Source organism: Oncorhynchus mykiss, chromosome 15 (genome assembly GCF_057628025.1).
Source record: "Oncorhynchus mykiss isolate SJ-2025 chromosome 15, ASM5762802v1, whole genome shotgun sequence".
Taxonomy (NCBI): domain Eukaryota; kingdom Metazoa; phylum Chordata; class Actinopteri; order Salmoniformes; family Salmonidae; genus Oncorhynchus; species Oncorhynchus mykiss.
This window is the reverse complement of record NC_143036.1, coordinates 47,672,875-47,687,833: the sequence shown is the minus strand read 5'-3', so window position 1 is coordinate 47,687,833 and position 14,959 is coordinate 47,672,875. Positions and strand designations below refer to the sequence as shown.

Sequence of the window (14,959 nt, the reverse complement as noted above, 5' to 3'; positions counted from 1 at the left end):
ACCTCTTACAAAAACAAGTAATGATGAAGTCAATCTCTCTTCCACTTTGAGTCATGAGAGATTTGACATGCATATCATTGTTAGCTCTCCGTGTACTTTTAAGGGCCAGCAGTGCTGCCCTGTTCTGAGCCAACTGCAATTTTCCCAAGTCCCTCTTTGTGGCACCTGACCACACGACTGAACAGTAGTCCAGGTGTGACAAAACTAGAGCCTGTAGGACCTGCCTTGTTGATAGTGCTGTTAAGAAGGCATAGTAGCGCTTTATTATGGAAAGACTTCTCCCCATCTTAGCTACTGTTGTATCAATATGTTTTGACCATGACAGTTTACAATCCAGGGTTACTCCAAGCAGTTTAGTCACCTCAACTTGCACATTTTCCACATTAACAATTACGAGACGTAGTTGAGGTTTAGGGTTTAGTGAATGATTTAGGCCAAATACAATGCTTTTAGTTTTGGAGATATTAAGGACTAGCTTATTCCTCGCTACACATTCTGAAACTAACTGCAGCTCTTTGTTAAGTGTTGCAGTCATTTCAGTCGTTGTAGTAGCTGACATGTATAGTGTTGAGTCATCTGCATACATAGACACACTGGCCTTACTCAATGCCAGTCGAATGTCGTTAGAAAAGATTGAAAAAGCAAGTGGCCCGAACAGCTACCCTGGGGAATTTCTGATTCTACCTGGATTATGTTTGAGAGGCTTCCATTAAAAAACACCCTCTGTGTTCTGTTAGACAAGTAACTCTTTATCCACATTATAGCAGGGTGTGTAAAGCCATAACACATACGTTTTTCCAGCAGCAGACTATTATCGATAATGTCAAAAGCCGCCATGAAGTCTAACAAGAGCCCCCACAATAGATTTATCATCAATTTCTCTCAGACAATCATCAGTCATTTGTGTAAGTTATGTGCTTGTTGATTGTCCTTCCCTATAAGCTTGCTGAAAGTCTGGTGTCAATTTGTTTACTGTGAAATTGTATCTGGTCAAACACCATTTTTTCCAGAAGTTTACTAAGGGTTGGTAACAAGCCGATTGGTCGGCTATTTGAGCCAGTAAAGGGGGCTTTACTATTCTTCGGTAGAGGAATGACTTTTGCTTCCCTCCAGGCCTGAGGGCACACTTTCTAGTAGGCTTACATTGATGATTTTTTTTATTATTTCACCTTTATTTAACAAGGTAGGCCAGTTGAGAACAAGTTCTAATTTACAACTGCAACCTGGCCAAGTTAAAGCAAAGCAGTGCGACAAAAACAACACAGAGTTACACATGGGATAAACAAACGTACAGTCAAAAACACAATAGAAAAATCTATGTACAGTGTGTGCAAATGTAGTAAGGTTAGGGCGGTAAGGCAATAAATAGGCCATAGTGGCAAAATAATTACAAAATAGCATTAACACTGAAGTGATGGATGTGCAGATGATAATGTGCAAGTAGAGATACTGGAGTGCAAAAGAGCAACAACAACAAAAAATAGCAATATGGGGATGAGGTAGTTGGGTGTGCTATTTATTAATGGGCTGTGTACAGGTACAGTATTCGGTAAGCTGCTCTGACTGCTGATGCTTAAAGTTAGTGAGGGAGATATAATTCTCCAGCTTCAGTGATTTTTGCAATTCTTTCCAGTCATTGTCAGCAGAGAACTGGAAGGAACGGCGGCCAAAGAAAGTGTTTGCTTTGGGGATGACCAGTGAAATATGCCTGCTGGAGCGCGTGCTACGGGTGGGTGTTGCTAAGGAGACCAGTGAGCTAAGGCGGGACTTTACCTAGCAAAAACTTAGATGACCTGTAGCCAGTGGGTTTGACGACGACTATGTAGCGAGGGCCAGCCAACGAGAGCATACAGGTCGCAGTGGTGGGTAGTATATGGGGCTTTGGTGACAAAACGGATGGCAATGTGATAGACTACATCCAATTGGCTGAGTAGAGTGTTATTTTGTAAATTACATTACATTGCGATATCATTGATAAATACAGAAAAAGAGTAGGCCCGAGAATTGAACCCTGTGGCACACCCATAGACTGCCAGAGGTCCAGACAACAGGCCCTCCGATTGGACACACTGAACTCTATCTGAGAAGTAGTTGGTGAACCAGGCGAGGCAGTCATTTGAGAAACCAAGGCTATTATGTCTGTCGATAAGAATGCAGTGATTGACAGAGTCGAAAGCCTTGGCCAGGTCGATGAAAACGGCTACACAGTACCGTCTTTTATCTATGGCGGTTATGATATCGTTTAGGACCTTGAACGTGGCTGAGGTGCACCCATGACCAGCTCGGAAACCAGATTGCATAGTTGAGAAGGAACGGTGGGATTCGAAATGGTCGGTGATCTGTTTGTTAACTTGGCTTTCGAAGACTTTAGAAAGGCAGGGCAGGATGGATATAGGTCTGCAGAAGTTTGGGTCTAGATTGTCTCCCCCTTTGAAGAGGGGGATGACCGCGCAGCTTTCCAATCTTTGGGAATCTCAGACGATACGAAAGAGAGGTTGAACAGGCTAGTAATAGTGGTTGCAACAATTTTGGCGGATCATTTTCGAAAGAGAGGGTCCAGATTGTCTAGCCCAGCTGATTTGTAGGGATCCAGATTTTCCAGCTCTTTCAGAACATCAGCTATCTGGATTTGGGTGAAGGTGAAGCAGGGGTCTTGGGAAAGTTGCTGCGGTGGGTGCAGAGCTGTTGGTCGGGATAGGGGTAGCCAGGTTGAAAGCATGGCCATCCGTAGAAAAATACTTCTTGAAATTCTCGATTATCGTAGATTTATCGGTGGTGACAGCATTTCCTAACTTCAGTGCAGTGGGCAGCTGGGAGGAGGTGCTCTTATTCTCCATGGACTTTACGGTGTCCCAAATCTCTTTGGAATTAGTGCTACATGATGCAAATTTCTGTTTGAAAAAGCTAGCCTTGGCGGTCCTAACTGACTGTATATTGGTTCCTGACTTCCCTGAAAAGTTGCATATCGCGGGGGCTATTCAATCTATCTTTCTCTTCCCCTCTCTCTTTCTCTATCCTTACTCTGTCTATCTCTCTTTTTTCTCTCTCTCTGGTCTCTCCACTCCCTTTATACCTCTCTGAATCTGGCTTTTAGATCCAACAGAGAAGTTGAGCCTCCAGGTGCTGGCGAAGGCTCCCATCAGAGAGGGCGACAACGTGACGTTGAAGTGCAATGCGGACGGCAACCCCCCTCCAACCAGCTTCTACTTCAGCATCAAGGCAGGTTTCCCTCTGTAGTGTCTGGGGGAATCAAGGATTGAGATACCAATATTTATATAGAAAATCTCTGGGTTCAATTTAATTATGTGGGGCCAAGCCATGTGGACAGTACCCCACTGTTTGTGACAGAATCTGTCACCGTTACCTTAACCATCCTTCACCCACCTCTCCCTGTATCTCTCCACTCCTTCTTCCTCTTTCCCTCACCACTCCTTGTCCCTCTACTTTCTTTCACTAGTGGCTGTCTGCCTGTCACTTTTGGTGTGGTAACACAATGCAAACCTTTCCCCCTACCCTCAACAGGGCCAGAAAGTGACGGTGAAAGATTCCGACACCTTCACTCTGACTGCCGTTACGCGCAACAGCACCGGAGACTACAAGTGCTCGCTGGTCGACGATGACAAAATGGAGGCCTCGGAAAAGGTTGTCGTGAGCTGTGAGTATAGACAACATAATTGTTGCACTGTGGATTTAAACAAAGCTTCAAGGATAGTGTTGTGAGCTCTCGCTGAGACTTGAAAGGAGTGGGCAGACAACATCTTCAGTGTTTCAATATTTATTTTGCACTTTCTTAACAAGCTCCTTTATCCACTGTAAATGAAGTCACAGGAGCAAGGGAAGGTAATCAAATATATCTTCAAGAGGATTAGCTGGGAGGGGAGTGCAGTTTGGGTGGGCAGTGGGAAGAACTAATAACCTTAACCCTAAACCTAACTCTAGCGCCAAACCTTAACCCTAAAATTAACCCTAAACCTAATTCTAATCCTAATACTAATTCTAACCTTAACTTTAAACCCCCTAGAAATAGCATGTGACCTTGTGGGGACCAACAAAATATCCCCAGTTGGTCAAATTTTGGGACTTCTGGTCCCCACAAGAATAGTTAGACACTCACTCACTCACTCACTCACTCACTCACTCACTCACTCACTCACTCACTCACTCACTCACTCACTTCTTCTGAGGTGTGTTTAGTTCTTAGTTCAAAAGGGCCTTAGTTCAAAATGGCACTGGGACGTGAACCCATAACCTCTGCGGTTTTGTGGGGGCTTTGTTACCAGTGATAGGCACACAAAAAAATGAGTGTACAGGAACTCTGAACAATCCTTCTCTCTCTCTCCTCTCCCCTAGACTTGGATCTCAGTCTCAGCCCAACAGGAAAGGTCCTTAAGATGGTCAGGGACACCTTGCTGGTGAAAATGGAGCAGGACGCCTCCGGCGATGCTAAAGTGTCATGGACCAAGGTAAAAAAATAAAAAAAAACATTTTGCTAGAAGGCTGAATAGTTACTGAAATCCAATAACATCATACTAACAATGGCATCTTCTGTCGACAAAACAGCCTTTGCAGTATTCAAATTGCCCCCCAAAAAAGGTCTTCATTCAATCTGTGTCGCGGAAGATCCACGGTGTAGTGTGATTGAAACGAAAAGGTCCTTTCTGATTGAGCTGACATATACAGCGTTACCGTGAATGCTTGGGAATATTGCCTTTAAATTTAATCACCCTATAGCACGGATCTTCCGCGATATGGATTGAATCGAGCCCTAATTAACATTTAAAACAAAAAGACAACGCAGTGAGTTTCGAATACTACCCATGATTATGCCCAGTGACATACTGCATATATGAAGTAAATGTGTGTATAAGCCAGGATTTGACTGTTGCTTGATCTAATGAGTCTGGGTTCACTTCACTCTACCAGGACAACAGAAAGCTGGACGAAACGCCTAGGTTTGACAATGTGACGTACGCTGATGCAGGGTTCTACGTTTGTGAGGTGTCCGTTGCAGGCATCAAGCGCAGCCAGTCCTTCCAACTGGTAGTAGAAGGTGCGCATCCCTTTTCTCTCCCTCTTTGATATTGGTTCCCAGGTTCACATTGCCTCCAGTTTGAGTGATTGATCTCTCACATGTTTTCAGGCCTCGAAGGTGGCCTAATGTCAATCTGTTATGAAGTTTCAACTGTATGCCTCAGTGCCAAAAATGGAAAGATAGGCACTATTGAAAATTATAGAAATGCTATGGTGTCTAAAATGTTATTGTCATGTAAATGAGCCATATGCTGTAAGTCAATTTACACAACAGAACTTGTGGTGACATCTCAACATTTAACCACTTTCTGGGACTGAACTGAAAGCAAGTCATTCAGTAAGCTGTGCACAACCAACCTGGTGCTGTGTGTCCAACAGGCACACCAGTCATCAAGAAGATGACCGAGCACCATAGCGAGGATGGCAGACACAAAGTTCTGACCTGCGAGGCCGAGGGTGTGCCCCGGCCCAGTGTCCAGTGGAGCGTCAACGGCACAAATGTAAGTCTGCCGTGTGTGTTTTGTAATTTACAGACACGCTTGTGCCTCTGTAGTGATGTCCCACTAAGTGAAGCCGGTAAGGAAGCCTTGTCTGAGACAAAACGGCCCATAGGGGCAGGAGCCTATCTCTTGTTTCTGTAGCATGAGGCAGCTTGATGTACAGGACCGCTAGTGCCAAGAAAAGAGGCATCAGGTCCCATTTTTAAAGTCTTTGGTACGACTCGGCCGGGGATCGTATCCCCAACTTTTCAATCTCTGGACATACACTCTAACCACAAGGCCACAGAGTCTGACACAACTCGCTTATTATATCATATTGTACAAAAATATAAATTCAACATGCAACAATTTCAAAGATTTGAGTTATCTGTGGCATTGTGTTGGGTGACAAAACTGCACATTTTATTGTCCCTAGCACAAGGTGCAATTGTGTAATGATCATGCTGTTTAGTCCGCTTCTTGAAATGCCACACCTCAGGTGCATGGACCACAAATTTGTGCACAACATTTGAGAGAAACAAGCTTTTTGTGCATATGGACAATTTCTGGGATCTTTATATCAGCTCTTGTAACATGGGACCAACACTTTACATGTTGTGTTTATATATTTTTCAGTGTATATGATATGATAAGCAAGATGTGTCAGACTCTGGTATCATTACTGACAAAAATGAAATACAGTGCCCCCAGAAGTATACCCACCCCTTAATGTTTTTTTCACATTTTGTTGTTACAGCTTGAATTTAAAATGAATTACATTTAGATTTTTTTGTCACTGGCCTACACACAAAACACTGTAATGTCAAAGTGGAATTATGTTTTTCTTAATTTTTACATATTAATATAAAACGAATAGCTCAAATCTTGAGTGAATAAGTATTCAACCCCTTACTCCTGAACTTATTTAGGCTAACAATTTGCTTAACAAGTCACATATTAAGTTGCATGGACTCACTGTGTAATAGTGTTTAACATGATTTTTTCATCTCTGTGCCCGCCACATACAATTATCCGTAATGTCCCTCAGTCGAGCAGTGAATTTTAAACATAGATTCAACCACAAATCCCTGGGAGGTTTTCCAATGCCTCGCAATTTTTGTTAAAACCTTTTTTTTTTAACCTTAGTTAAGAACAATTTGTTATTTACAATGACTGCCTAGGAACAGTGGGTTAACTGCCTTCTTCATAAGCAGAATCTCCAATCTAACAACCTTTCGATCACTGGCCCAAGGCTCTAACCACTAGGCTACCTGCCGCCCCAAAGAAGGGCAACTATTGTTAGTCACTACAAAGATACAGGTGTCCTTCCTAACTCAGTTGCCAAAGAGTTGCCAAAGAGGTGACTAAAACAGTTAGAGTTTAAAGGCTGTTATAGGAGAAAATTGAGGATGGATCAAAACTTTGTAGTTACTGTACAATACTAACCTAATTGACAGAGTGAAAAGAAGGAAGCCTGTACAGAATATAAATATTCCAAAACATGCATCCTGTTTGCAACAAGGTACTGTTAGGTTCTAATTTTCAGAGTAAAAACCTCAACGGGCACTATGAAAGTTTAACCAAGTTTATTCTCCCAGACAAAACATGTTTCCACCAACACAAGTATATATACTCCAATTTAGATGCACTCCTCCTTCTCTCCAACCCTTACCCATCCATGTGGCATGAGTCCTCATAAACTGATATCCCTACAATGCTACTAAAGTAACCCCTGCTACTACTAACATGGCCCATGACTATAACCTCCTTCAATTACTGTCCCTACAGCGACTGCCATGAGAATAACTACTGCATGTAATCTGTCAAGTGTTCGCTGGCTGTTAGGTTGGATATTCTTCCAATTTCTAACAAAACTCTGAGTCACAGTTGTCTTGAAATCTTATCATAGTGTCTGAAATGCCACCACTATCTCTTCTACTCACCATGATCTGGGTATGAGTAATGTTCAATTTCACTTTATAATAGTCCCTATATTGTGCACAGTTAGCTGTCCTCCCTCTCCTATGAGCTATCTCCTGTAACAATCTACATAGTGGTATCATTCCCAGACTATCACCACAACCTTAATTTATGAGCCCCCACAGATCTCCACCGCAGTCACGTTCCATCCCACGTAACAACCTTATGTAAACATTCTGTCTCAAACACAGGCCTCATGTGTACCTCACCTCCTGCTACAGATACATTTACACACATATCATTCCATCTAACCCATAACACACTAGTCACTACTCCTAATGCACTTCTACAGTTATAAACATACTAACACATTCTCAAATCAGTTAGTCAACATACATCAGTCCCTCCTCTGGAACAATGATCACTCTGATGTTCCACGGAACCTAAAAACATATTGACTTGAAAAGGAAAGAGAACAAAAGTACATGTTTTAGTAACTTCACACTACCCTTGATGCAACTAAAACTGGGAAAGAACCGTCCATCCGTTATGTTCTATACCCATGTTATGCTGGTCTCCCATGCCGTCTCCTTCATTTTCATCCTTGGGTGTTGTTACAAAACACAGACTATGAGCCGTGTATGCAATGAATTATACCGCGTCATCCAGCCATCTCTATGCATCGATGTGATTTAACATAAACATTCTGATGACATAGTAAAACAAAAGAGAACAAAATAAAACCTTCATGGTTGACCCAAGCTATCATCCAGTGAGTTCTCTAATAACCTCCCTGTCGGAGGAGAGATAGAGATAAGGTTTCTGGAGCCTCCCTAGGCCTAATAACTTTTAGCAGTGCCCCCACCTCTCATCGTATGAAAGCAAGTCTCTCTCGCTGTATCCGAATCATAACTAAAACATTTTATAAATGATCCAACCCAAATTTAGAATGCCAGTCCTTAGTGCTTACTTTGAGTATGACTCAGATTCCAGCTTCTCAACCTGGCACACATCATCCCGGTTAGAAGGTACATTTATAAAAGGAACCTTTTATAAAAGCAATAACTCTTCTCATTACAACCCCCCTTTGTCCCTGTTTTCCTGTCGCGAGTGGCCTGGTAATGAAAGATCGGTATCTCAATGCACTCTTAGTCTAAATTGTTTGCCGTGTGTAGACCAACCCCCCCCCCCCCCCCCCCCCCCCCCTCCCAGCACTTATCATTCTAGCGTGTCTTCTTCGGATAGCGTTACAGTTCATCTTCCCAACGGCACATATAGCTTTTGCCTGTCACATTTGATGGCCCTTGATCATGTCCCGATTTCAATATCCAAATGGATACATCCGTTTCTCCCACGTACACAAGTCTCTCACCTGAGCCATTATCTCTCTCCACACTGACTCCATACGCGCGGTCTCAGCACTACTGCCGACTGTACCCAGTTTTGGCTCAGACTCAGATGGGAGAGTTAAAAGTCACTGTCGCATTGAATGCCTTTGTTGCTCTTTCTTCAGCCGGTTAGGGAGGGTTTTGAGGTTCACATACACTGTTTGTTTGTGGTCAAATTATTCCTACCATGCATTAAGACGCGATCTGACATCACCTTCCATGATAACCTCAAGAGAGGACAGATCAGAACAACAGTTTAGTTCAATTCATTTCTGTTTCAGGAAATGCAGACAAGCATTGACATTGCAAATCCTCTAGCTCCGCTTGGAGAATCGGGCCATATGTCACCATATCAGTAGTTATTATTCCCAAACCTCTCTCATCGGTGTCCAGGGTGTTTTAGATTTCTTCACTCCCGTCTCTAATAGACACCTTCTATTAACTATTTTCCAAGGTAGCGACTTTTTCAGGATAAAAAAAAAGAAACGGAATGGAGCCAAGCCAAGCATGGTGAAATCCCAGAGCAGTTTCCTTCCTCTCCAGCAACTGAGTTAGTAAGGACTCCTGTATCTTTGTAGTGACTGGGTGTATTGATACACCATGCAAAGTGTAATTAATAACTTCACTATGCTCAAATAGATATTCAATGTCTGCTTTTTAAATTTGAGCCCTTCTTTGCAAAGCATTGGGAAACATCACTAGTCTTTGTGGTTGAAACTTTTCTTGAAAATCACTGTTCGACTGAGGGACCTTACTTATAATTGTATGTGTGGGGTACAGAGTTGAGGTAGTCATGTAGGTAGTCATGACTTGTGAAGCACATTTTTACTCCATAACTTATTTTAGGCTTGCCATAACAAAGGGGTTGAATACTTATTGACTCAAGCTTTTCATTTTTTATTAATTTGTGGTGCCAATATATTTGACCACAGCTGTAGATTTAGACATTTGTTAAAAGTTTAAATGCGTATGTTTTAATGTGGTGTAGGCATACGTGTGTACATGTTAGAAAAAGCGTGACCGAGGGTCTATTGTTGGACTTTTGTTCATATGCCTGTGTGTGCTCCTTCTAAACGCCCCAAATGGCTTTGTTCTATCAGGAGGAGAATTCCTATATCAATGGCAAGGCAACTCACAAGATCACGGTGGTGCCCACAGGAAACCTGACCATCACCTGCATTGCGACCAACAAGCTGGGAAATCACTTCATGGCCCTCAACGTCTCCTCCTGTGAGTGCACCTATGGCGACTGCAGCTAACAAGTGCCAAATGCTAACCTACAGTAGCGTACTGTACCTACACTAACTCCTGGTCACTTGTCTGTAACTGCTTCTCTCTAACACTAAATTACAGCCCACTTCCCTCTTAACTGCTAACCTACAGTAGCGTACTGTACCTACACTAACTCCTGGTCACTTGTCTGTAACTGCTTCTCTCTAACACTAAATCACAGCCCACTTCCCTCTTAACTGCTAACCTACAGTAGCGTACTGTACCTACACTAACTCCTGGTCACTTCTCTCTAACACTTAATCACAGCCCACTTCCCTCTTAACTGCTAACTTACAGTTGCCTACACAACACCCTTCCCACTTGACTAGTGCAAGCCTACAGATGAATGTCAACTTTCCTCGTGGCTACTTCTCTTTTAAAAGAGTATAATACATCAGTTAATTCAATGCCTGTAAACTGTTCATGGTTCTTATTGATATGCATTCTTATTTTGACTTTATCCATAATGAAGGCTAGTGACGTGAAAGTTTAGTGAAACTAATCACATGGGAATCGTCCATTTGAAAAACGGACATGGTGGGGTAATAATTACATAACCGATGTTCTATAGTAATACTAGTCCTGTGTAAAGGGGGCTTTATGGGGCCCTATGATGTTGGATATTTGGGGATGATAGAAGTGGAAAAAGTCACATGACTTTCCACTTACCTTGGTTGTCAATTTGTAGATGCATTGGCCTATACAGAGGGTAAATAAGTAAAAACCAATCAACAACCGCCAAGTAAAGCGAAGTATAATTTAAATGTTGTTTTTTTTTGCTCTTTAAACATAGATGATTAGATTAATGTCACCATGGTAGGTATGCTGAAGGCTAATGCTGGACTTTACAGATTAACTTCATCCACTGAACATTGTGCCATTGGCTGTTCCTTTCTCATCCCTTCTCTCTCTTTCCTTCACTGTCTCTCTTTCTGCTCTGCATCGGTTTAGTTTGGTTTGGTTTGTCTTTGTCGAGCATAGAGAATGATAGAGGCCTCTAGTGGCCAAAAGACAGTTTTAGCATGGGCAGTGCCATCGAGGGCTTCCACCATTTTAAAATAGTCAATGTAGTCAACTGGGTGGGGATTCCTATGAGTTGTAACCTCAATGGCACTGCCCATACTGTATAAATAGATGAGTCCTCTATCTATCTCTATGGTGTCAAGGTGCTGGACTGTCCCCCCTTATCTCTTCCTCTCGGGGTCAAGCTGCATTACATTTCCTTCTCACTACTTCTGACAAAATGGACTACTGTTAGAGTATACAAAGCAAAATAAAAGTGCCTAATTTCCACTTGCTTGCTCACCAAATCTACACTCTTCTGGCTGATTTGGAATGGTTAGGGTTTGTTTGACTTTTTTATATAGCAATTTCAGCTGTTACAGTTTTTCTGCTTTTCAACTCATGGAAACAGTACCCAGTTTAATTTCTATATATAATTAATAATGTATATTATTAATTGGAAGTTAATTTCATTTTATATCTGATTTCAGTAATTAAGGACGAAAAAATACCAGGAAAAGGTAAGATATCCCCCTAACCCCCCAATTTGAATTATTTGGCTTGAAAATGGCTGCCCAACTAATATAATAAATAATAATAATAGGTACCGTTTAGCAGACGCTGTTATCCAAAGCGACTTAGTCATGCATACATACATTTTACAAATGGGTGGCCCTGGGAATCAAACCCACAATCCACAAACTGAACCATACAGGGCCACCAACTACCAGGGTTGGTGTGAATTATATATTTTTTCCTTTTAAAGCCCATCATTTTCTATGAGTATTACTTAATTTGAAGCGATAACAACCCTGTTGACTATTGTGTAGAGGTGAAAGCATCTGGTACTGGATTACACTGTATCTTCTGATACCTAGACTCCCGAGAGCCTTTTATTTATTGATTTAACCTTTTATTTAACTAGGCAAGTCACTTAAGAACAAATTCTTATTTATGGGATCCCAATCACGGCCAGTTGTGATACCACCTGGAATCAAACCAGGGTCTGTAGTGACGCCTCTAGCACTGAAATGCAGTGCCTTAGACCGCTACGCCACTCGGGAGCCTTGGATGGCTTTGTTGACGCTCTTGGGGATTGAACAGCCCGGCATGACAAACCCTTCTCAAATGTCATCCCCATAAACAACCAAACTAACAGCAGTAGTGCTCATACAAACATGGCTCCCACATCTTCATTTAGTTTTGCTTGCTCACTCATACAGTACTATTCATCTTTGTGTGTGTGAGAAAGAAAGAGTAGACAGTGTTTTTGCTGGTGCACTGTTTGACATGTTGTTTTTGTTTGTAGGGGCACAGGATGACAGTTCGGACCAGGCTTTACTGATTGTGTTCATTGTTGTTGGGCTCATCATAGCTGCTGCTTTTGTTGGGCTGTTCTATTGGCTTTACATTATGAAATCAAGGTACACACTTACACGTATCATTATATTTTAGTTGTATAGTATGATCATATTCCTGCCCAAAACAAAAAGGGACAGATTTATTAAGCATATGCACTTATCTTTTACAAACCTAAATCTTGAGGGACGTAAACGTTGAGGGCAGAATAAAAAGGTATATTAAAGATTGAGAACGTATAAGACATTGAAGTAAATGCAAACTTTGCTCCTGGTGCATTGGCTTAGTAAGTCTAGCCCAAAGTGTAATAAGTATATTACAATCAGGGAAGAATTACATAAAAATAGGAGTTTTAAGTAAAGTGAATCTCTTCTTCAGACGAGGGACCTGGAAAACAGGAGAGAAGGAAGCCGGAACGTCCGAAGAGAGCAAGAAACTGGAGGAGTGCAATGCTAAGGTGTAGGGACAGCCGGGCTGTACTCGAGAGACGAAGAAGGTATGCACTGACTTGATCATTTTTTAAATATAATTTGACATTTACCTTGCCTTGTTGGTGGCGAGACAAGTTTTTCTGTTTTGATAAGAAATCTTGTTTTTATAGGACTCAAATATACAGTTCGATGCTTGATTATTTTCCTGTTAAAAATGAGTGCATTGATTTCTGTTTCAGGAAATAAGTAGAAGAGCCCTAGACTTTTGGAACGACACCGAAACGCAGGCATTTGATTGGCTTCCAAATGAGCAGCATGTATTGCAGAATGCTTCCTAATCCAGATTAACAGTCCCACCCACAGTCTCAGAGGAAAAAAAGATAAACATTTTGTGTTCATTGATTTTCAGTCAGCACTGAAGATTGCTTCTCATTTTCTTTTTGTGTTCCTGGTGAATGCTCAATTGTTTAGCGTATTGTGATGGTGTGGTGGGTTTATGTCTTCTCTTTTTTTTTTCCTGTTTTAATTTAGTAAAATAATGTCAAATTCACTGTACACTTTTTAGGTGAGCTAGCTGCTCTACACTGCGGTTACCCTTCTGTTCCTCGAGGTTACATTTCAAATCTTTGCACTCAATTTTTTTTTTGAAGCTGCACCTTTTTTTGTTACTCCCCTAAATGTTCTTTGTAATCCCCCTGGGGGAAAGTGGCAAATGGAAATATCTGGACATTCTTCTTTTAGTGTGGCGGCCAATTGCAAGTCTCACCAATTCAATTATTGGGGTTACACTTTTTGTTGTGCTGGACAATCAGAAATTGGCTGAATCACAATTACGAGTTTTATTTTAGAGCAACTTGTCTTAGCGTAAGCCATTGGGTCTCACTGACTAGCTACAAACTAAATAAGGTGAGGAAAATGTCTCATCCCAATTTCTAAGATACAGAATAATATATATATATTATGACTGTTGGTTGTCGGTGTAAGTTTGGAACCAATAAACTGAATGACGCTAGCCTCAAACATCTCCACAAAATGCAAAATCAGCTCACTTTTATCTAATTGGTTGATGGAGTAACCATGCAAGACATTTGCAGGTCAGATTTGCCAGCCGTTCTGCACAAAAATGTAGCTACCTTTTTTTGTTTTTCTGAAAAGTTTTGCCTGACTTGAGTTACACATGTTGTTGTGAACTGTTATAAATGTGAGAAATGGAGCATTCATATGAATCTGCTGACGTTGCCCCTTCTTTTAGCTGTTCAATCAGATAGTCATAACACTAATATATTTTATTGTGCATCTCTCTCAGATGTCAGTTAAAACGGTGTTGTCTCCGGTGTCATACTGTAGTGAAAGGCCATTTACTAGTGTATTTATTCATGTTTCTGTTTTGCCGTTTGAAGGGGTTCACTGTAAATACGTCAGGTGTGAATGTCCAGCTTGTGTTGTGCTCTATTTATACTGTGTGAGACATGTCAGGTTAGCTGCACTTCGGCTTACTAGAACCACCACATTCTGATTTCAACCTCAAACGTGCATTATTTAAACGGTTGAAAATGTACTGTATGGTGGAATGAGTTTCATGGAAAGAGAGGCGTATAAAAACAGTAGAGATTTTTGTGTGTTTTGGTTTTCTTTTTAGGGTCTGAAGGACTGTAATTGAAACGGTGAGGATGATGATAGGAAAGTATGATAGGAAAGTTGTTTCCATGCATTTAGTTAATTTAGTATAATCAGGTCAGTGAAACCAAAGAGGGTAAGATGAGAAGGCCATAAAAGTATTGTGAATACTGAATTTTGTTTTTGTACTTTTGTTGAGAATAAAGTGTACATTTTTAAGTAGTGTTTTTTTCTCTCCAAGGTATGTCAGCACCAATTTAAACAAAACCACATTTCCATCATGTTTTGTTGTTTGAGATTCTTGCTGTAATGAAAAGCGCTATGCAAATTAAATGTATTAAAGCTACACTGGTTACACGTTTCATATATGTTCAAGTCAGACAATCACAGCAAATTTAAGCTTCAAGTCAGACCTTCCAATATTATGCCAGCGTCGTTTGGCCGGGGTAGGCCGTCATTG

At 41.4% G+C, this 14,959-nt stretch overlaps 1 protein-coding gene across 2 annotated transcripts in view; it reads left to right on the top strand.

Annotated features, from left to right (window-relative positions):
- Window positions 1–14,845, top strand: part of alcama (activated leukocyte cell adhesion molecule a) — a 62,110-nt gene extending 47,265 nt beyond the window's left edge. The window contains exons 7-16 of one of the 2 annotated variants that reach the window (XM_021563296.3): window positions 3,095–3,219; window positions 3,523–3,655; window positions 4,351–4,463; window positions 4,924–5,050; window positions 5,410–5,531; window positions 9,919–10,048; window positions 11,584–11,613; window positions 12,402–12,516; window positions 12,830–12,947; window positions 13,122–14,845. In XM_021563296.3, coding sequence (XP_021418971.1) covers window positions 3,095–3,219; window positions 3,523–3,655; window positions 4,351–4,463; window positions 4,924–5,050; window positions 5,410–5,531; window positions 9,919–10,048; window positions 11,584–11,613; window positions 12,402–12,516; window positions 12,830–12,914 — 980 coding nt within the window. In that variant the 3' untranslated portion in view covers window positions 12,915–12,947; window positions 13,122–14,845. The remainder of the gene's footprint in view (window positions 1–3,094; window positions 3,220–3,522; window positions 3,656–4,350; window positions 4,464–4,923; window positions 5,051–5,409; window positions 5,532–9,918; window positions 10,049–11,583; window positions 11,614–12,401; window positions 12,517–12,829; window positions 12,948–13,121) is intronic. The other variant, XM_021563297.3, reaches the window with a different exon arrangement.
- Window positions 14,846–14,959: the final 114 nt, after the last annotated feature.